General features: G+C 39.3%; 1 protein-coding gene across 1 annotated transcript; it reads left to right on the top strand.

Annotated features, from left to right (window-relative positions):
* Positions 1-10,610: 10,610 nt before the first annotated feature.
* Positions 10,611-21,512, top strand: T265_15722 (hypothetical protein; the record flags this gene model as incomplete). Its single annotated transcript, XM_009179017.1, has 10 exons — positions 10,611-10,646; positions 12,925-12,957; positions 13,665-13,697; positions 14,564-14,596; positions 15,548-15,580; positions 17,602-17,670; positions 17,819-17,851; positions 18,965-18,997; positions 20,112-20,144; positions 21,424-21,512. Coding segments are annotated over 10 exons (423 nt in total), but the record flags the coding sequence as incomplete, so codon positions are not given.
* Between the last annotated feature and the right edge of the window lie 1,947 nt (positions 21,513-23,459).

The raw sequence follows: 23,459 nt of genomic DNA, 5'->3' as shown, positions 1-23,459 counted from the left end.
ATATATATATATATATATATATATATATATATATATATACCGTGGTACTTCACAGCCGTACTAAAGAAACCTCTATACGTGATAGATTCGAGGTTTGCCTTGCGTCAGTTGAGTATGTTTTACTGAGGTAGTGGCCTTAATTTGTTGCAAAATGTCAGTTAAAAAATACAGGGTTAGGAAAGCTACCGTCGCTACCGTTACATTTTAATAATACAACATGCGATTGAAGAACATCTAACATTACTCTGAACCACGGTTGAACACGGCTTGCTTACAATTTTAGCAATTAATATTGTTCATTATCACTATCGCTAAAATCCGCTGCTTGTTACTCTGCTCACGTGCAACGAGGCCTTTTGAGCGTCATCAAGCCTCACGCCAACCACACCTAGTAAATGCTCTTGAAGCGCCTGATGTGAGATCTGCATGTATTAGTGTTGCACCCTTGTGACTAATGGCGTGAGGATTAGGAGGCCGGTCATGCAGGTGTTTGACAAAAGCGGTCTCTTCCCAACGCGTCAGTCGCTAGATATATTTCAGTGGGCCTCCTAGAACGCAAGGGGTTCTTGGCAGGTGAACAGAATTCACAAATGTGGGCTGCCGAACCTGATGGCAGTAACGTAGTCACATTACGCACGCCAAACGATCCAGAGGTGGAGTTGCTGTAAACATGCAAGTGAAGAAGCTGCATTGAGTACACAAATTTGCAAGCCCAACAACTCCGCTACTATGAAATCACAATTTCCAACGTCTGAATATCCCTATAAGGGACAGGTTACATAGAATGTCTGGTTGTCCAAGGGACCAGCCTCCGAGTTACTATCAATGGTTTATCCTGTTTGCATCTAACTTGGACCGCTTTCAAAACTTACTCCGATTGGAAAACCAGTTTATTTTCCATGATGGACTCAAATGAATATCTCGTGCATGATATTCTTCAGTTGAATGTGTGACCCAAGGCCACTTCTGTTTCACTTGGGGCAACATTCGAACTATTTATGTATGAACTCAATACAATGCTCATGATGCAAATGAAAATTCAAGGACACCCTGAGGCCAATGTTTTTAGCACCCAGCGAAATCTCCAGTTTATGTTGTGGCAAAATGCGCCAAGCCAAAATATCCGATGGGGCATCCATTCATGCACTTGAGAAACGCCACTTAATTCGGAACTAGAATATTAGCAGTGAAGAGAAATTGCACTACTTGAAAAACTGTAGTGCACGTTTTTCCTTTCATCCGGCACGTAATCAATCTTTTGATGATCTGCTTGTCGCAAGATTGGTTTACACCCACAACGTGGCGTCGGTGGATGATAGAGTGCATAATAGGTAGAAATAGTTAACGCGATGCGCTGTCAAAGACACACACTAATCTGTGATGCTAATGGTGATGCTGCTTGTGTGATAAGCGATGCGAATACAAAAGCAGATGGCACAAGCCTTGGGAGGAGTTACATGGAGCAGCGTAAATTGTGCTGTTTTTTTTCACGGAGAATGTTGACCACACTTACAGGTGTTGAGCGTACGCGCGTTCTACGTGCACAAATTTAAAACATCATCATCTTTCAATCCTGCTTCCGGCTTCATGCGAGTTTGCTGCTATTAACGGCCACCGAATTAACGAGCAGCGCACCCTAGGTGAATGTTTTTCAGTGGCATATTGGAAAGAGAAATTATATTCCACCACTGATGGCGGTCGTTCACCATTTTGTGGCTGGTAATAATTCCATGGGCAGAATTACTCAACAATTCTACGCAGCAAGCCCCAGTCATTATTTACCCATAAGGACTTATTCGGTGCATTTGTCTAGCCTAATTTTCTTTTTACTTCAACTGATTTGGCTGATTTCTTGGAACATGACATACAAAAACAACAGTTTATTTTTTTCAGTTAGAGTGCGCCCAGCTCTCTATTCAGATACCCCACTCTTTACACTTGGTGCTACCAGGTTTCTGATGTAGAGAATGACCAATCATTAGCCGATATGCTTTGGCATGAAACAATCATTCAGGTCGAAGCATTTGATATATTCACAAACAACCAGTTCAAAATGACAGCTAAGTTACTTCTTTCATAATTACACCACTACTAGGATGATGGACCGCATGATAGTGTGTGTTTGGTACTGNGTAAGCTTGCCCTATTCTGCTGAAATCAAAGTATTCATAAGTTGACAATAAACAACTATCTTGTTTGTACACCGTAGCTGGTCGTTAGCATATTTTCATCGGCTATAAAATAACGACTTTCACTTCGGTAGGTGGACACTTTCAAACCGTGTTCAGCAAGATGAGATATGTGTAGACTGCAAATTAGAATACTGACTCACGCAGCGATCTCTCTTGCACAGCTCAAGCCGCCATCGTATAACATGTGGCTCATGGCGAATATTAGTAAGACCTAAATAAATCCTAAGTAAATCTTCATCAACGCACAAACGCGCTGATATATATTTCGTAACAATAACTGCAACCTTTGTAACCCTCGGAATGTTATGATACAAAACCAGTTTTATTCATTTCGTTTTTGGTAAATCAAGTGCCGCAAAACGTTTGGGCAAATAATGTGAGACAATATGCTGAAGGTTCACTGGCTTCGTTGCAATTTCAACCTGCATTTGTGATCAATTTTCCGTGCCGGTAACTATATTGGGGTGATGCTGTCGAGAAAAGCGTAACTGGAATGGAATTTTCTGGATTACGCCACCAGGTTCTATTAACAATATCTCTGCATACTCTGGTATTTTGTTTATAATCCATTGGACTAATTTTTAGACTGCTGAACTGACACCTAACTGTAAGCCAAGACTGGGAGTCCACAATGGAGTTTTCACGGTGACATATGCCATAATCTACTAAAGCCACATTCTTGCCATCAGGCTTAACTAAGCTAGCGAAAGATGTGTGTTATGGCAAAATACATTCAAACTGTTACATCCTATTTTCCAGTTCTTGTTGTACATTCATGTATAAGAAATTTCTTCGGTTTCATCAAAGGGATTCAAGCTACCTAAGCATTGAGGTCTGCAATCGATAGCAAATGCGGTCAACTCACAAACTAAATTTTTTCCTACATTAGAAATTCCTCATGCTTAAGAAACCTGAGAGCTGCCAAATTTAGGTTCAATTTCGGTTGAAGTGCTTCATAAAAACTATAAGAATTCTGGTAATTATAAGGGTCGTCTTCTTTAGGTAATCATGCGTAAACATTCGAAAGTCGAACGAAATTGGCCCCACTATAATTCAAGCAGACGGGAATCGCTTAATCACGAATGAACGTCCATTTCTTTGTAGCCTTATTTTTTCTAGCAAAAGGGGAATCTGATATCACTCGCTTTGTTGAATGTAAGCGTGATTCTGAAGTGAGATGAAATCTCACATATCCACTTGGGAGTTAGTCGCGTGACGTAGCTTAGCTAATCCAACAGGTATGAGGCATACTTCAACGGTACTGATGTTGAATTTACTTGAAGGAACGAGGCGTGTGAGGACAATTTCATGTGCGATTTAGAATAGCACTCAAAGCGTGTGTAGCATCATTCGATGGTCTCAAACACTCCCCTCAATGAGAGAACCTGCCATCAAAGTAGAGGAGGCAGCGTGGTTCCCGGGTTAGAGCTTCACTTATTCATGCTTGCTTAAAACGTTATGTGTTTTGGAGGGCACCAGTTAACTACTCACGAGAAATTTCGTGCAGGAGCACACTGGGGCCAAGGATTAGAAGAATCACTGTTCGCGTCTTTTCAGCGGAGTATTATTGCTCTATTTGGCATTGCCAGGATTAAAGGAAACTGACACCAGTGCATAAGTGCGAGAAACGACACGAGCCAGGCCAGTTTGACTGCGACACAAAAATATTAAATGAGTGGTGTATTTCGCAAGCCCGCAAAAGGTCATTATCAGTTATGTCTCAAATAGTACCTAGTGTTCTTAATCTACGCAAGTATACATACGTAAGCAAAATAAATCAAATTTGTCCAACTGGTCACAGGATTCCAGTGTTACCCAACACGATATGATCTCGAGTGCTTGAAGAACAAATCAAAGGTGCTCCTGTAGATTGACTTCTGATCCACCCGCTTATTTGTCACCGACTATCATTCAACTCGCAGCGACTATATGGGCTTCAAAACACCTGATATTATTGTATAACTTTAATATGGTGTGAGGTCTGGAGAGGTTTTGTCATAATATACAATTATCGGACAATATATTTTGTTCAAGCAAAGAGCATATTGTGGTCCGTTTGGAAAATGTAAACAGTGCTTGTCACAACGAAAGTTTTACCAATTTATCCACCCGTCAGTTCGCCGGGATAGACGTCCAATTAGAACTCGTGACGTTTTGGAATAAATTGGAAAGCAGTTCTACAGGTTTTGGGATCAAACATAACTAGCTTTGTATAAGTTCCTCATCAAATGAAATGCACAAGATACATACACAGGCGCATCCTCAGTGTGCTGAGAAAGGGTGATCTAGAAGAGATATTGGTGGCTGCGGAAAGGGCATTGCAGACTTTGTTGTGGAAACAGATGGATAAACTCATTTATCCTCAACCTTTCGGCCTGCGGGGTAAAGACTGCTTAGACCATGCAGCCGTAAAAGCCTATAAGATATAGAGTTGTAGTCGGAACTCAAGAAGAAACATGTCGTGAAAATCCAGTTTTCCGTAGATGAGAGTGTATCACTCTGATGGCTAAAGTAGCCCTACGTCTTCACTATCTCAGCTTAATAGAGCTGGGAAGATATAGGCGGCAATTTGACAGAAATAGAGGATATACACTTCACGCATTTTTTCAAGCGCAGAGTCACTTTATTCTGGTATGACTTCAGCTAGAGACACATGATATGTATCATGAACCGCGACCGTAAAACATTGAAGGAATCGGTCAACAGTTACCACTTGGCCTCTCACAAATTGTGAGTTTCGACGGATTTGCGTCACCTACTCACAATATTCAAGGCTAGCGTTTTAAACCGTTAGATAGAACAATTGAGCAGGCTTGTTAGGCCACGGCAGTAGACCCAGCAGCCGGTTTCTCTGCTTCAGATCTCCACAGTTAGCAGGTGAGCGAATGCATCATCTGGAGGTCAGTGTCAACAAGGACTCACGAAATCAGGTCAGCACTCGATTCAAACCACCTCTGTGCAACAGCGCTCTTACTGTTCAAAACGCGGGACGTAACTGTGTCCTAGACGTGCATCTTGTGCAAAATTAACGCCATTTTGGAACGCATTTCAAGTTGACAAATTTTTCGACGAGCACGATTCGCGGAACATCCGTTCCCGGTGTGACAACACATTCAGCGTAAATAAACGCGTGAATTACCATTTTAGTTGAGTCACGTTGAAACTTGTCAGTGTCAGCGTTGGTCAAAATGCATTAATTGATAGTGGCTACATAACCACGGCCACGTGTTGTCCCACGTGTTTCGGAAATGTTGGACGACACGTCAGAAACCTGTTCTTTATGGCGAAATTTGGTACGCATCACGTAAATGTGGGGCACCTCTGCATGCTTGAAGCATCAAAACTATACCAACTCACGGTTCCAAAGCAGTCAGGCTGTATTTCTTTTACTCTGATAGACGCCGTGCATAACTGCCATTAGGGTGAATGAAGTCTTACCAAAATGCCCATAGAGACCAATCAGAATAATGGGCATTACTTGTGACTTGTTGCCTCACGCTATTCAAACTCAGAAAAATAAACATTTCAATTATTTAGGCAATGACGTAATTTGCCCTTTTCAGCTACAATATGCGAGTACATGGCTATTCTTTCAGTCCTATTAGGCACAATTTCAGCAGGTTATGTTACCGTATTGCTAAAGAGTTTCGATTCCCGCGACAAACGATCATCTAAAAATGAAAGATCCGCTACTTTTATCAGGCTTGCAACATTAGTTCCGTGACATATGCTGCTCCTAGTAATCCATACTTAGTTGCAAATAGGTGTACTTGTCGCAGTTTGAGCAACCTCAGAAATTTCTCGGTGCAGTTTATCTAGGAGTAACGCGAAGAGTATTTCAAGACAATGGGGCCAGGCGAGGCTGTTGAACATCAAGCCGTAGTAATGAGTCAACTTGTAAAAATGCACCCTTACGTTGCTGGCAGCGTGCGAAATTCTAGTTGGGACCATCTATCAGTTGCCGATAATTCAGCCTTTCCAAGCTAGGAAAATATACAAACTTTAATTATTTGAATCCACCTGGGCTGTGCTTGGTCAAAAATCAAGTGTATATCCGGCAATTGGTCAGGTGCAGAGTTTCTTCCTTGTCGTACGACTCAAATTGAATCCACGTTAACTGTAACATGGAGGACAACCGTAAATGATTAAACACAAATAGCCTAACGTTACCTGTCAGACATAATTTTGGTTATTCCTTAAAAAGTTTGAAGCTTTTATATTGAAAGCATTAGACATGGCTATGGTTGTTTTGCTAATCCTGTGATGCCAGCAGTCATTCTGCAGCTTCAGAGCCACCCACTGCAAAACTGAGCGAATTCATTCCTTGAAGGTCATGGTCACTCTGTGGGAGGACTTGAGAAATCAGCTCAGCANCGCCATAAAGACTCCTGTACATGAAGGCTGTGATTGAAACACTAGTGCGCGTGTGGTAAAACTCGTACAAGATCAGTGGCGTAGTGGAAAATTGATTATCTGCCCGAAAACGACTATAAACTTCCAGAATTCATGGCACATTTATCGTGAATTAATGTTTTATTTGAGTGATGATAAAATTTGTCGAGGTGGGTGTTGGCATAAATGCAAACACCGACAATGGCCACACAAGGTTTGCTGGTTAGTCATCGGAAATATTGGACATCATTTGAGAATTTCTTTCTGTATTCAAAAAAATGAAGCGCGTCGTTTGTGGTCGTTTGTGCTTGTGAGAAGTTGTGTAGACTTATGTTACAAAGCTGACATTGTATTTGCTCGATGGCAAATGACACCGTGCAATCCTGCGACATCGTGGGTCTGTGAAGGCTTGCAAAAATAACCAGAGAGGAAACCTAGAATAATATATCTCAAATCGAGAATATATAAATGTTACGGTTAATCAGTCACCACCGTTACCATTCTCTTCAGATTGCCACATGTGCGCACATAGGTTTTCTCTTAATCTTCTTGAGCTTCAGGACCATCCGCAAAATGTTAACGGACCGCTAAGGATTTCTAGCGGCAAACATCACACTTTTGACGTAGTCAGTGATATACGGAAAGAGGCGACATGTGGCATGTGCAGCAAATGATGAAAATATGCTGTTCTTCAAAACTGACGCCATTCGTGCCTTCACTTTTGGATCTTTTTGTTGTGTGTCTGCTGACGTCTGTGAGAATTCTTGGATGATCACACTTTGCAGAGGTTTTCTGTGAGGGGGTGTTCTATGTAAATCATTTGACTTGTCTACCCGAAGGGGGATGCTGGAAACTATAAATATGCTGGGTAAACGCATTGGTTAGTTAAACAATTATGGAGACGAAACTACAGTTTGTAACCTTCATTATCCTTCAACTGCTTAACGCAGAATGTTTTGGAATGAGTACGTATCATTTGCTAATTGCGTTTGATGATAATGAATCCTAATATTTTATGTGAATTCATGTATCCAACTTTATTCGACCTAAGTGGATGTCCCGGTTAGCTAGTGGTTTGTTGAAGGAAAGAAATGAGCTCAGAACTTATTTTAAATCGACCTACCAACCTTGTCTTTTCGCTCTAGCTCAAGCGCGTTGGCTGGCTCAAACTGTTACTAGCCCCCTTCTCAACACGTGTTTATACGTATATGTATATATACAACAAAGATTTATGGTCTGTTGCTTGCATTTAGATCCATCAGTCAACTAGCTCCACTTCACTCCCTCCAATTACCACTAGGTTTCCAAAAATTTGCTGCTTCTCTGAAACATATTATGTATTGGTCAGTCGAAGTAGCTAGTTGAAAGGTTTCACTGATATCGCCACCATTGCTGAACTCCATGAAAGGTAGTGAACGCCACAATTTGAAACTGCATTAGGAATCACATTAAAGGTCATTGTTATCGAGCGAAAAATCTGCGAATTGTGAAGTACTACATTCATTCATTAGAACTGCATGTGCTGTTGTTTTTCCTACAAATTGTACTTGATGGCGCCAGAAATCCCATGGAAAATGGGCCATCTGATTACATATTATATATTTTTAAAGATATAATTCTAAAAAAATTATAGATAGGTGTAAGCTCAACTACATAGTGAGGAGTTTTCAAGACCATCAGGAAATATTAATCCAACCGGAAATAGTGGAGTATAAACACCGTAAAACTGCTCTAGGAAAATGCTAACCCGGTGATCTTGTGCTAAACAAAACGACAAATCACTCAACATCTGGACAGTATTTTCTTTACATTGTTTCGACTGAGATGAGTCTTCCCCAGCCATCGTCTAATTCCCGGTATTGTAGTGATCAACCCGACGTGATCACTACAAATGGGCCACAATTTGCAAAATTTCGCCACATCCACATTTTTTCTCCACATGCCTAATAATGTAATCCCATCATTAATTAAGCTACACTATACGTAACCCTTAATTAATCGGTACGAAAATTCGGCTTTTCAGTTTTGTAAGACTATGTTTCTTGCACAAGTAATGACCCCACAAATTTTCACCCCCTACAGGTGACATACCAGATGATATTTCACGGGAACTCTCAGATTTGGAAAGTATGTTAGTTTTGGAGAATCGTGTGCATTATAAGAATTTTTTATGTGCTGTCATATCAATAAGAATCATTTCTGTTCGTGAAATTCCGTGAACGAATAAGGGGTAGGCAAACGACACGTCACAGAACAATCGTCCGAGGTAAACAAATGGGTGAATATTTGCTCTTTTTCCCTTGAACAGAGATTCAGTTCAAAACCATGGCATCTGGAGACGTAGTCAAGAAATTGGCGCACGTGCAGCGTCTACTTAGGAAACCACTTGCAGTTACATATCGAGTAGTATAATTAGGGAAGTTAGAAATATTGCGAGTACCCAGAATATAAGGATTATATTATGTGCTTGTGCTGTCAAACAAAAATGTGCAAAATAAGCATCCACAAATCAAATTTTACAAATTTTTTTGTGCTCCTGCATTCTTATGTTATAAGCAGATGTGCCTTTGGGACATCCTATCCTGCTTTGAATTGATAACATCTAATGAAACTTTACAAAATATTTTTCAGCCTGCCAGCCGGCAGAAAACGTATAGAATATTGGTAGCACAATACGGGAAATGGAGCATTTCCCCAAAATATTTTGACAGCGACAAATGTGGCTGTCACATATCCGGAGCGATTAATCTCAATCGGATTATCCTGAAAGGATGTGGGCAGAAAAATGCAGTGAGGCAAAAACGAACTGCGACATAAAATGTTCCGTTTATGTCTTACCGTCTAGTTTGCCTCGTTAAAACCGGTGAGAGGAGCATTACTTCGAACCTACAAGTACTTATTGTGAAGTCTTATATTCACTGGTAATTTTTACGAATTTTGGGAGGCACAATCGAGCAAACAACTTGTGAAGAAGTAGAGGCGTGATCCTATCATTTCAAAACAGTACAGTTGCATAGTTGTTGTTTTGTTAGCTAGGCTGGGCAATCTGCTTGCAAACGTCGCACGCCCAACCGAGGTGACATCGTCAGTGCGTTATTAGGTGGCGTGGTGGAGCCTACCGATGAGTTGGCTGTTTTGGGCAATCTCTTGCAAACGTCGCACGCCCAACCGAGGTGACATCGTCAGTGCGTTATTAGGTGGCGTGGTGGAGCCTACCGATGAGTTGGCTGTTTTTCAGTTGCATATAATATTAGAAATACCTCTGCCAAAAACGAGGATAGGCGAGGCCATTTTAGGAATGATGAACAGGATATCGACAAATGCATAAAACCCTTTAGGCTTTGCGAACCACAACGTCTGTTGATTAGGCAAGCGCCAGTTGAAGCTGGTAGAAAAACGAGCAGCAGTTGCAATCTACGGATTGATTCTTCCAAATTTACAAAGGCGATATTACCCTGATGCGCAATTATTTCTCCTGATCTTACGACAGCATATCAACTCATAAATCTTTTTTTGCAGCTTGGGTGGCATATGTAAACACTGATACTTTCCAAGCACCCCGATATGGGGAAGTGACTTATGGTCTCAGGAGATACTTGGTTAACGTGCTTTGTTTGACAATTGAGACGCCCAATGATTGATGCTGGCTTGGGCTATTTGTTTAACAGAGTTATTCAAGGCAGAAAATCCTATCCCTATGTCTTTTCGTTATCACTATCAGAGTAATCCGTTTGTTTAAAGCATGCACAAATGTGCCCGAGATTTAAAGTGAAGTAACTAGACCAACGCAAATTAGCGGTCGCTTAAAGAATCAAGCTAAATATTTACGCTGTGCAGTCTCTAATTAGCCCGAGAACTGGAATTTAACCGATTGGCCTTGTTGAAACAGTAAACCATTTGATGAGACGTTGAAGAAAATGTAGGTCAGTGTTATTTTGGTACGTGGAAATTACGAATGAGCGTACTACACACTTTATCCTCTAAACAAGAGCAATGTCCTATGTTATGCTTTTTTTAATTAAATTTTAGATAAATTGGAAGTTTATCTACGAGACCTACAAGGTATGCTTTTTCCAGTTAAGTATGCATCTATTTAGATGTATTAACGGAGGTGCTATTGATGCAGATATTGTGACAACTGTTACTTAAGCACTTTTACTAGTTCCCTAGGACAACGAGAATAAATATTCACAATACATACATTGAAGTCATTTCTGACTGTTCTGGCGTTTGAACCCTTGTGATTCTTATTTCACCCACTGAACAACAACACAATACCCCATACAACCTGTATAATTTCCTTGCCTAAACATCAGAACACTCTGGGCTGATGTAAAAATGTGTACTTGACCAAGTAAGAGCTTACATCGTCGCCAAGACTGTTGCCTAATTTGTCCATCAGTTGGTACGCGACCGCCAGAATATCAGTCAAAACGCTGGGATAATGCGATTATTCGGCAAAGCGTATTATGTCCGCACACGGTAGTGAAGACATTAGAAACGTGTAAACAATTCGCGTGCCGCTATTGATCTACTAGCCAGAAAGGTAGAAGATTGAAAGCCTCCTTAAAAAAGGCCAATCATTCTTGCGGCAGAACGTTCATCCTTAAAAGTGATGTTGTTTGCACACATTTGTACAGAACATTTGGAGCGGCCACTGTCCATTTTCCACCTGCACATCAAAACCTATACAAAACCGTTTTCGTTTCATTTGTAGTTCTTGAGATCATCGATAAAACGTTTCTCCCCATTACTCGGTAGAAGAAAGGGTAGAAATATTGCTTTCTTACCTATCTATTGTTTATGAGACTCACGGAAAATTGGGTCCCATATCATTCAAGCCTAAAGGCTTGAGAAATTGGCCTGTCAGTTATAATATTGAAAAACGAGTGCTGTGACGAGGTCTGGGAAAAGCGTTGCTTTTCAACTGTTTTGTTTTTGCGATGTTTTGAAGTAACACCTGTAGTATTTTTTCCATGATCTCGACAATTTTCACCTACGTGAACTCAATTGTACGTTCAAATGTTACTGCATTCCTCGATGACCTGGCTGAAGGTCATGCTGACAACCGCGTTCCAGAAAAATAGAACTTCCTTAATTCTTCGGTTCTTCAGAAACGAGTGAGGAAATCAGTCTTATGTAATTTTGAACCGTGCAAAATTTTAGTGTTCGAAAGCATTATATATTGATCTTGCCATTTGAATAGGCGAGAAACATTTTATCATTCTGGAGATTAATACACCGCATAATAGCATTAAACCGTTCCATGGCTTTAGATAATTATAGACGGAGTTATCCGCTAGTATCGTAAAACTGAGAGGTTAAAAGCAATATAATACTCCCGTTATTAAGAATTTATCCTTTCATACGCTGAAAAAGGACCTGGCCTGCATTTTACTTAAACGGCAAAATGTAGCAATATTTAATGCTTTCGAAACTCTTGCGCTACTCTGAGTGATATGTGACCCAGTATTCCGTGAGTCTCATAAACACCAGATAGGTAAGGAAGCAATATTTCTATCGTTCCTTCTACCGAGTAATGGGGAGAAACGTTTTACCAATGATCTCAAGAACTACAAATGAAACGAAAACGGTTTTGTATAGGTTTTGATGTGCAGGTGGAAAATGGACAGTGGCCGCTCCAAATGTTCTGTACAAATGTGTGCAAACAACATCACTTTTAAGGATGAACGTTCTGCCGCAAGAATGATTGGCCTTTTTTAAGGAGGCTTTCAATCTTCTACCTTTCTGGCTAGTAGATCGCAGTTTTATACATTTGCTATCACCTCTATAATGGAGTGTTATATATAATGTGTTATATATAATGAGTGTTATATAGCCCTCACTTCCACGGAATAGCTGCCACCCTCATGAATTGCTCATGGTATTATCAGATATAAGGACGGAAGTAACATCTTGATCAGTGGAGCGGGTAGACCCTCCAGTTTATTTAAAATCGCTCAAGTTGCTTCAAAATTGAAACGCGAACTAGCGACAGTTGCCACTTCCCAAATTCTAACATCGCGAAATTTCTCTGGCTGAGAACTGTCATTTAAGATTTAGTATTTTGCGAAAATATGTACCGAGGCTCTCGCAAACTTTCTGTTGCAGAAAAGTATTTGAATATCGTTATATGATAGGGATCCTTATGATAGTACGGCAAAAGCCACAGCGTTATTAAACCTCTACTTTCTGTATGGTTAATGTATGTCCAAACATCCCAACCAATAAAATAATTTAAAAATTTTGACGTTTCTAGGTTAACGAAATTAAGCATCCCGTTGTGTATTCTACGTTTATGGCGCATATAGTAAAACAAATGTTTACCTGTTAAATTCAGAAAAGGTTGGGGAGTTTTTGAAACAACTGGGAGGTAAGTGTTTCTTCAATTTAGATGTTGATTCAACTGAAACATTACATATGACGTAACTCGTCTCCGAAACAGACCAAAATACAACTTTTGGGAAGTGTGCACGCTTACTTGTGGCAAAGCAGTGTTACATGCCCCTCTTTCCTTCTGGGCTGCTGAAAATACGTAACGCCGAAGCATCACATCTCTAATCAGAAACTAAAATAGTCTAGTTGCCACATCGGATTCCAGCTGAGGCCGACTGGTAAAATAGGGCAATGTTAAATAACTCTCATCTACATATGGTTTGGTTGACTTTCGCTGTTTATACGGCCATTCAACATTTGTTTGCATGTAGGCATAGCATTTTAGTATTCCGACTTAAGGAAGGAAACAATCTGCGTTCTTTCGAAAATGCCAAAAAATGCCCAAAAACATCTAATCCCTAACAAAATGCAATCGAATCAGACGGTGTGCTAATGTTGTGTCATGACACGGATTTGCGCAGCAGGAAAAATAACCGATCGAAATGTAAGCAATAATTCTTTACGTATGCAAGCAGATAAGCAGCGTAATACGTTGCGTTTCCGTGTAGTGCATTATTTACCTACAGGAATTAATCTCTCCGCGCCACTCATATGTATCATGGAAATAACGTATAATATTATTTATTGTTCTCCAGATTTCGTTTTTATAGGAGTAATAAATTGGCTTTTATCTATTTCTCACAGCGTCATTAAACGAAACTGCACGGAAATTGAAAAGTATGTACGTTTTTCATCTGCATTCCTGTTCCATAATTATGTGGATTCCGATCACGCAAATTGAGCGGTCGTTAAAAAAAAGTTTGGTGTTCGCTGTATAACCGAGATTTATATTTTCAAATTGGTAATAAGTCTACCCTTCAGGTCATCTCGAGCTACTTGTTTGTTTGAACGCATCTCACCTTTTTTCCACGACCATGCTTATTGTGTCCGTACATAAGTTTTCCTCCCATACTGGCGGTGTTGAATCTGTGTCCGCGTAACATTAGTTTCAGTCACTCTAACGCATTCATCTTTACTGCACAAAACCAAGATGCTTGGGAATGAATCAATAAGTCTCCCGGAAACACGCACTGAAAAACCGCGGCATACAAAGACATTCTAGATTAAGACACATCCTGTGAGTAGTATATCAAATGTTTACGCAAGAGAGATACCATATTTATGTCATGAAAAAAATATTCTGTTTCATATGTCATATGCGCTTGTGATACATGAGAATGTTGTGGAGGATAGGGTTCGAACACCTCCGGAATCTTGATGAGTTATGTGTTTCCATAGTTCTTTGAGTTTGCTGAGCACATGAATCATTATTTCGGCAGAGGAAATTTAGCAATTTATACATAATGTGGCAGTGCCTAATTTCTGACTGTCTGTATAGTATATATGGGCATTTTGAACCGAACATTTCAAGCACCAATTCTTTAAATTTATATTGCTTTACTGCACAATTCACCTGAAAATAATCTGTTATTGTGTTGAAGACGGATCTATAGGATTACTTTTTTTCTGTCGTAGAGCTATTCGTCCGCACTATTTTTTCTCTTGCTGCCCATGAGTATTCCAAATTCTTGTCTTAACTGCAGACGCTGACGATCAAACCAAACAAAGTTTGTCAGGTACCATCTTTTTAATAATAAAATCTAGCTCCTTACTTCTGTATAATTAGAAAGTCCAAAAGCTGGTGTTATTGAGTTTTTTCGACTGCTAATGAAAAATATGATACGGCGTCCACTGGACAAGTAAATGGCCAGGTTGCACCCTTAGAACTACCATGAGTGTCGAAATATAGAAGCCTGTAAGGACTTGGATGTACTTCCTAAGCTGTAAAGTAAGCATATAAATTTTTCCAAAAAAGAATAATTGTAATAATTCCAGGGAAGAGCATTTTGTGCTTAGACGTGGGACCCCAAGCACGATTTGACGGATCATACCCTTGGAATGTGGATCTTACACACTCCACAGCTGTGAGCATTCCTCTTTGGTAAAGCGAGCTCAATGGCAAACCCGTATAATTTCCGGTAAACCACGAAAAACGAAAAACAAACCTAGTTTTGTCGGTTGCGGCGGTATGGACCCCACAGCGGTGTAGTCAGCTGCAGCAAACAAACGTTTGAAACCCTGAGGAAAATTATTATTACTTTGGGGAAATTCCCGTAGCCATTATTGATTGCCCATTAATTTGGCTCAGTTAAATGCTCATAGATGGTGTAAAATCCCCCATGTTTCTTGGTGAATTGCACCCAGACAGGGAACTGCGCCTAACTGATGAGCCCCAAAAAAGGCAAAACCGGTCGTGGGCTGTCATGGAGTTTCCAGCAACATTATGAGTAGTTTCGTCCATGAAACCACAGGAGTAAATCCTTTTTACGTTCAAATAAGTGCTCCAGGCAGATACAATGAACTGCAGAGCCATTGCTTACGAAATATATGTTTGCCTTCCCTACATGGGACAAATGTTTTCGTGAACATCGAAAATAAGTACAATAATTACGAGTTGGTTCCCTAATTTATGAACAAAAAACTACGTAAGCTTATGTGTAAACAAGTGCTTTTCTTATTTCTGCCAGATATGTTACTGCAAACTCTGAAGCATCTGGAAGGTATGCCTTATTGTAGACCTACATTTTGGAATATTCAGCCAGCCAAAACAAGTTCTGATGCAACAATTTTGCAATTAATAAACTGAACGCTGATATTTAAGTTATGATAACATGTGTGACATATTCATGTTGTTAAATAATGCACTGTATTTGGAGTGAGCTTGTACCTCAAAGTTAGTTTTTCGTGTCATGTAACTTGGAAAAAATTGTCAACTAGCCACAGCAATTTTTGACATAAAACGTTATTTTAAGAAGGTATGTATCACTCAAGAGTTGTAGGAATAATGATCATATACGTTCATGATGAACATCACATAATGCCTGGATTTTCGATGAATCCTCAACATGTGATAGAAATAAACGGTGTCTTCCAACAACAGTTCAACCAGAACTGTTACAGAACAACCTGAGGCGGAGAGAGTGTGTTCAGTGGCACAGTAAATGGCCGCAAACATATAATGGAACACAAATCCTTGGCTCATAAATAGACTGGAAATTACAAGCAAAATTTTCGCACAAATCCAAGGGTGCAGTGCTATCATAGTCAACTGAGGCGGAACAGCCATTACTCCCAATTTGAAAATGTGCGCCAGCTGTAGGAGCCAGCACATTTTCGCATTTTTATTCCATTTAAAACAAGCAACTGAAAAATACATGTTATGATATTCAAAAAATCAATCTGCCTGCACAGCTCTACATTTCACCTTTGGAAGATGCTACGTTTTATGCTCATTTATATTTGTTTACAGTTATTGACCTTAGTGTTTCACTTTGCAACAAATGTACGATTAGTTTAAATCTTAGTAGAAGTGCTTTTAGCTTCTCTACGAGGAAAAGAACAAACAAGAGTAACTATCGCGCTTGGCCTTTGAAGATAAAGCTTGATCGGATTACGTCAATGTTCAGTCAGTATTCTATAAAAAAAATGGGACATACTTTGCATAGACTACATCATTTTGTTGAAAATCAGTTTAACAAGTTCCTCATTTCTCCGGAATATGACCGCTTCTCCTGGTTTCTTTATATCATATCTTAGGAAAGTGTCGACTGCATCTATCTAAGAGGAATGCAAAAGGCAGAACCCGCCACCCATAGCGACCCATCTGCTGTGAAATTTAAACGTAACCATGAGACACATTCAACCCACTTGGTGGTTAATAGCAACAGTTGAAAATCGTGAAAATTCTAACACACAGGCTGCTGGAAGGCTTCCGAGCATCAGTGAGGAAGTTGCATCTATCCAAAAAATCAGAGTTCTTTCAAAGCAGGCGGTTTTTAAGACGCTTAGGTTCGGTTTCCTAAACGGTTGGCATACTGATGCCAAGTCAATATTCAATTAACAGATGAATCGTGCCACCCAAGCTCGTAAATATCAATGATTTGATTAGGCGCCAAACGTTCTGATTAGCCAAATGACATTTGTTGCCTATTCTCGAGTAAAGGTGGCAGTTTCATTTGAGGGGGTGGAAAATAAGCTGACGGCTTTTATGGGCAAAGTAATATTTGAATTATTTATTTGAACAATCCAAACATTCTGCATTGAACCCAAGAGATGATCAAAATCTGAGATCGACCCACTAACCGGCGATTTGTTGGCACTGGCAAAGTGCATCTTAAGCATAGAAAAACAGCCCATCCTCACTCAAATCATAAAGGACATCAATTTGGCCACATTCGGCAAGCAAATTTCACTTTTCAAATGTATTCTCTTGCATCTAATCCAATACTTTTTGGCAAGTATAAGCTCACTGAATACGTCAACGCAGTGACTTTATTATCGCTTATGGGCAGAGGCTAGGAGGGCAAAGTAGAACAGGCTTAATTTACCGAACATTGCAAACGCCAGTACGCGAAATTTCTACGACTACGAAAGGAGCAACAAAGTATGTTAATCAGAAGCTGGAACGGAGGTGGGCGTGGTGCCATAACTCATAATTAGCATGCATGGTACTTTTACCCTTAACTTTTGTACCATACAGTTCGATTGATTGCACTGATTTCTTTAAGTTGACTGCATTTAGACGTGTACGAAACATTCCTTGTCTTACTTCAAACAGAACAAATAAAAAGCTATTTATCAGACCTTCTTGGTGAGTTACAACTTGTAGCTTTCATTATTTCTGGTTTCGTCAGTCGACCAATTTAAACTTATTAGTTATTTTACCAATTTTGAGCCACCCCAAGTAATTTCGACAGCCTTGTAGCATCCCCGCTTTACGTACAATTTTGACGATACAGGATCAATATCCAGTTGGATTTCATCGTATGATGGTATGTGTATATAATTTTGGTGCACTGTCTTTAATATGCATTCTGCCAAACGCTTTCGAGTTAATTTCACTGCCGATAAAGAAATCAGTGTTAAAAACAGAGATTTCTAAGATAGGCATTTCATCAAAAGGTCATACTTTGAAAAGGCCTAAAATAGTCCGTTTTCGTAACCCAAAAGTTAACCCAAATTGTGGGTATTTGAAAACATTTAAAACACATACAATTCCATGGACGCCAGTGTTCCGCCTTGAAAGTACCAAAATGATCACTATGTTAATCGTTAGTTTGTAGCTGACTTAAAATATGGATACGCAGGTGTTTGTTTGATGCCTCATAACTAAATTACCGAGGAAACAGCAGAGATAAAATAAGTTTCATGTACAATCCTTTCGATATTGCTTTGCAGCTTTTCTGACAGACTGATTCTCTAAAATTTTTGTCGAATAATTTGCAGTAAATACACCTTGTGGAACAGTGAAAAATCACTCAGCATTTAGGTTCTAAGGATTTAAGGAAGCAGACCACATGGACCTGCAAATCTGTGCAATTTGTGCAGTGTGTTCCCAAATACGACGAAATAAAATAATCGGGCGAGACTTGGCAAGATCAGACCGCCGTATCTGTTTCTCAGATGCTTGAGAAGACAAATCCGTGCATGTCAGCTGTGCACGATAATGTCACGCACCTCAAATTTGTGAGGTGTTTTAATTTTTCGAATCACAGAAATGTCATATCTTACATCACAGTAAGTAGCGCAGAAAACACTGCCCAACCCCGTGACCAAATTTGATTTGCACTTATTTGCTTGCTGGAAATGAGTACCTTGCACATGTCGCCAAATAACTGCCAGCGCTTATTTCTGAAAAAGAAGTTTTAAAGGCAATAACTGACCATGTGTAGGCGTGAATTTTCAGCAAGTTGACTATAATATCCGTAGAAAGTACACATATATGAATGAAGGAAAGGAGCGTCGTGCGCTTCCCTCATTTTATAACGGTAAACAAGTGCATTCCAGGTGTTGGAGTATTCAGTAGCCATCAAGATGTTATTTTTATCTAACTTTTTATTATTTATTTGCTCATTTGGCGCATGGGTCCTGCAAAATTTGCGCAGGTGACAAAATGCAAGCTAAAGGAATAGGGGCAGGTAAGATTTAACAGAGATATACTTTGCCATTGCAGCTACCTATTAACCGCCTTAATAGGAGTAAATACTGTACAGGAATTCAAGTGCTTAGAAAGACATCGTGTGATATTTTTTCGAAAAGTTCATCTTTTCAGTGCATGAACGAGAAAAATGGTACAACGAAATAACATGACTGAACTGACCGGTCCAACATGACCCTATTCGAATTAAAGCCGGCACTTAAGCGTGACAAAATTTCATGCATGATATATCTGAGCGCGTCAGTGAAGAAACTCAAATAATAGGTCATTTGAAAACCACATTTATTTGAGCAGCTGGCAGCACTGTTCAAATTACGACGATTCTGAATAACCCCGAGCCAACCGGGTAAATCAGCAGGCATCGCTGATTTTTCAAATGTGTTTGTTAATGTGTTTGAAATATATATCAATATATATCTACAGTGTGCCGTAGTTACCTCGATTTCCCAGAGCCGATGAGCTGGATGTACCACTTTCACAGGCGTCGGATGGATTTGCCCAATGTATCTTCTCTGTAACAAGAGAATCCTGTATAGTTTGCACACTCATATATATTGTAGTCGGGATTGTAGTGAATTTGACCACATTATGATGCACCCATTTACGCTTGGAGTATTGGTACGATTAGGTACGTTTTCTCCTCTGAGAAGCTCGATTTATTCTAATAAAAAATTGATGAGGTCACTTTTAATCACAAGCAACAGATAGGAATGTAATTTTAGCACAGCTATAAGTGAAACCATAACATTTAGTGACGCATGGAATCAGGGTAACCTGCCTGACATTAATTTGGTTTGAGTCAAATAAACCGAAGTCTATTTCATTTAGGCTCTAGAAAAATTTTCCTTTCAAGAAGGTCACACAGACACGTTTTCTGTCCGTTAGCCATTACATGCGTAGTTGTTTAAAAAGAGGATTTCCTAGTAGAGTATACCATACAGGCTTCGTAACACACACGATTGTTGTTTTTTGAACGTAACAAAGGAAACTTATATCAAGAAATGGTTCATCCATATGTAAGATTTGCCCAATGAAGCTTCAAAATGTTTATAACAAAAGGCGGGTAACCACTTCACTTTCTCCACGATCAACAGTTCATGTGTTGAAAACACTCCAACAAATTCAAGGTACGCATTTAAATACATTATTTAAGTCTCAAGCAAACAGACATTGCGTTTGGTTTGATATAAGAGCGTCAGCTTAACTGTCCTCTGTCTATGTATCAGAATAATTTTAAATTCAAGATTGAAAGGCCTCTGAAATCCACTACATTATTAATAAGCGAATAACGTTGCTGCTAACACTCAAGTTAATAATAAAGAAGTTTAGCTCCAGTTGGTAAGCAGCATACATCAGTCGGGATCATATTCCACCCCTTCCAATATCAGTACAACGAACGATAGCCGTGGGTACTCAGCAGTAACTGGGAAAGGAACAATCATATAACTAAGGAATAATTTACCATAAATGAGGCCAAGTACAAAATTAGACAATCTTAATTCATTTGTTATCGGAAATAGATTAGCGACATGGTTTCCACGGCATAGGAAGTAAAATTGACGGGGAATCAATCAGCCGTAATCCCGACATTGGTGAGGAAAAAATGTAGCAATAAAAAAGTAACACTGCTAAACCATTCTTGATTGTATTGGAGGATATGTTCTGCATTTGTACTCAAAACCACAAAACTTAAATACGTGTAAAAATAGGCATTTATCACAAAATCAAATTTTTCTACTAGATATTCACTTTTTCCAATTCTAAAGTCACATGCGGAAGAACCTTATTGCTTTAATCTATGATCGAATTCCCAGCTACATATTATCTAAATTCTGCGCCAGTGGTTTAAACTTCAGGATCTTTAGCATTTAAGTTCATTTAAATAATCTATGCTCGATTGTACACAGTTTAATGCGGAATAATGTGGCATTTTTTCCGAGTTCTTTCCGGATATCAACAATATCAGTTGGGCAGAAGTATGCTCCCAACTGGACTTAGAGCAAGACGCAATGCGCTTTATGGTCAGCCAGTATTGTACCCAAAGAAAAACAAAAAGATATTACTCAATGGATTTCAAATATAATACGTATTTTATTTAGCGTAGCATCATTACAATGTTAAATAGTTAACAACAACAGGAATGTAATTGGATATTTTTGCAGCACTGGCGCTAACGAATGCGTAAAACTTATAGCAATAGGTAAAGTGTATACTACTAATCCGTTCACGTATATTTTCCATTCTACGCGTGCCGAAACCTAATTTCGAATGTTCGAAAAGCAATGGCCTCAACGTTCGCATTTTGAATTCGAAACGTCGGCAACTGTGTCATTTGTTCATTGGCGCACTTTTATTTGAAAGCTTACGCTTGAATGCGGACTGAGTTCCTATTTATTTTCCGTACAGGTTATTTAAAACAAGAACTTCCAAAGTTGGTGGGTATGTGTTTCGCCAGTTCCATCAGTGTTTCTTACCTGAAAGTTTACATAACCTAAATGATTTACTCGATAGTTGTTGAACAAGGTGAAGACATTAATAAAGACGTGCTAATTGCTGTACCCAAAATGTATTGCCAAACTTGTTACCAGTATTTGTTCTAGTAGAATATTATGCTAGTAAATTACAAGAACAGTTTGTTTAAACAATTTAAATCAAATACCGGCTGCTCAGCTATGCGCGGACAACGCACTCGTAGAGAGTAAGAGCAGTCGATGAGATGGACATCAAGAAATTAATTTAAGTAAATAAATGGGAAGTCAGTATGAATTAAACTGAGAAACAATATATCATGCCTGGTAACGCTGACCTGTTTTTGCTGATGCAAGTTGTTCAAATTAGAGTTACTTGCTTCTAAATGTGATGGATGAGTGATGTCACCAATTTTGGACAATTCATAGACTCACAAAAACTCCATTTAGAAGATTTTGCTTGCAAAATATTCATTAGTGCCGAGCTTAAGTCGATTTAGTGAATTGCGAGCATCACACTGAGGATATTAGGTAGTACAGAAAAATCAATCACCACAATCCCTGCTAGAGTGACCAACCGAAATTATTCCTTGCTAATTTTAATCGCACAAAAGCAGCTATCAATGCATCCCATATTTTTGCTTGGGGAAGATATTGATCTACTACAAAATTCCAATCACGATGAATTCGCCTATGTAAAACATACGGAAACGTATCTAAAATAGTCTTTATATTCCGCTCTTACGAAGAGTTTTTGAGCAAATTTAGCGAGTGTGTGAAGCAGATAGATCGGCTACACACTCTCGCATTTTTGTATGTCCTGCTATTAGATTTTATGTTCCACTTTCTCACTTATATTCTCCGTTTAACCAGTGTAGTTCAGCCGTAGTATCATTACTGTAATTCTTGTATGTATTTTGAGGATGTTTTTGAACCAGTTAATTCCGTTGCAAATTCCATTCAAATGTTAATGTGAACCGAAATTCCTCCGTACGCGTGTACAATAATTGCGTATCAGGCAAAAATTGCATCATCTTCCAGGACTTGCGTCCCCTTTTCGAGCGCCAAAAATACATAGTCTCTTTATGGAAACTGGTACAACAGACACATTATGGCTTGAGTTGAAGCAAAAACATAAACATCCAGAGACATTCTAACCTGCCTACCATTCCTCATATTGCAAGTGCACTCGTCACAACCGCAGTGCCTAAAAACGCCTCAGTGAAATGCGTTGAATTTTGCTACTTCATTCCACCTTTGCTTTGGTTATCTGTTTTCACCGTTTGAGGATGCAATAAATGCGTTTTTTTATTACAGAGGCCTTACAAAAGTTGAACGAAGTTTTAGAAAGTAAGATTCACACTAGCGTGTTTACGTATTTCACAGAAATCTTTTATAAATACTTGCCATGTTGAATGATATACAATATCGTGGATTAGTTATACTTTATAGCCGTTGTTTTACATACAAATGCGCGGTTTTGCACGCTCCTATAAACCCATAAAATCTGTCTACGTACTCTTATTATGCACAGCAGTTCTTCTGGAATTGAGAATCGCAATAATTGAGCTCCAATCACTCTGTGTACAGGCCAAGGCCAGCGCTAATGCGAGAAATGATTGTCTACTGTGCGAGCAAAATGCTATGCATATTAGTTAGTAACGCAGAGGTGTAGATAACAATACAAATGAGCTCATATCAATATGATTTATACCTAAGATAAATACCGAGTGAACCATTTGGTGTCCACTGCGGAATTAGATTAGGTTAAAAGTAAATGACTTTTTGGTTTGCAAAAAGGTAATGCGGAACGCTCAAATTTTTAACTTTGATTTAAGTAGAGGTCAACTCTCTCACCAAATATGTATCATAGTTGGCGTTTACTCAGAATGGTTACGGGAGTGGTTATTGTATTGTGCATTAGGAGGCTTCTGACAAGTTTCATTAAAACTAGATTGACAAATTTTAACCAAG

This window comes from Opisthorchis viverrini (genome assembly GCF_000715545.1).
Source record: "Opisthorchis viverrini unplaced genomic scaffold opera_v5_783, whole genome shotgun sequence".
NCBI classification, from domain to species: domain Eukaryota; kingdom Metazoa; phylum Platyhelminthes; class Trematoda; order Opisthorchiida; family Opisthorchiidae; genus Opisthorchis; species Opisthorchis viverrini.
Note: the sequence above shows the minus strand (reverse complement) of the source record. Positions and strands in the feature narration are given on the sequence as shown.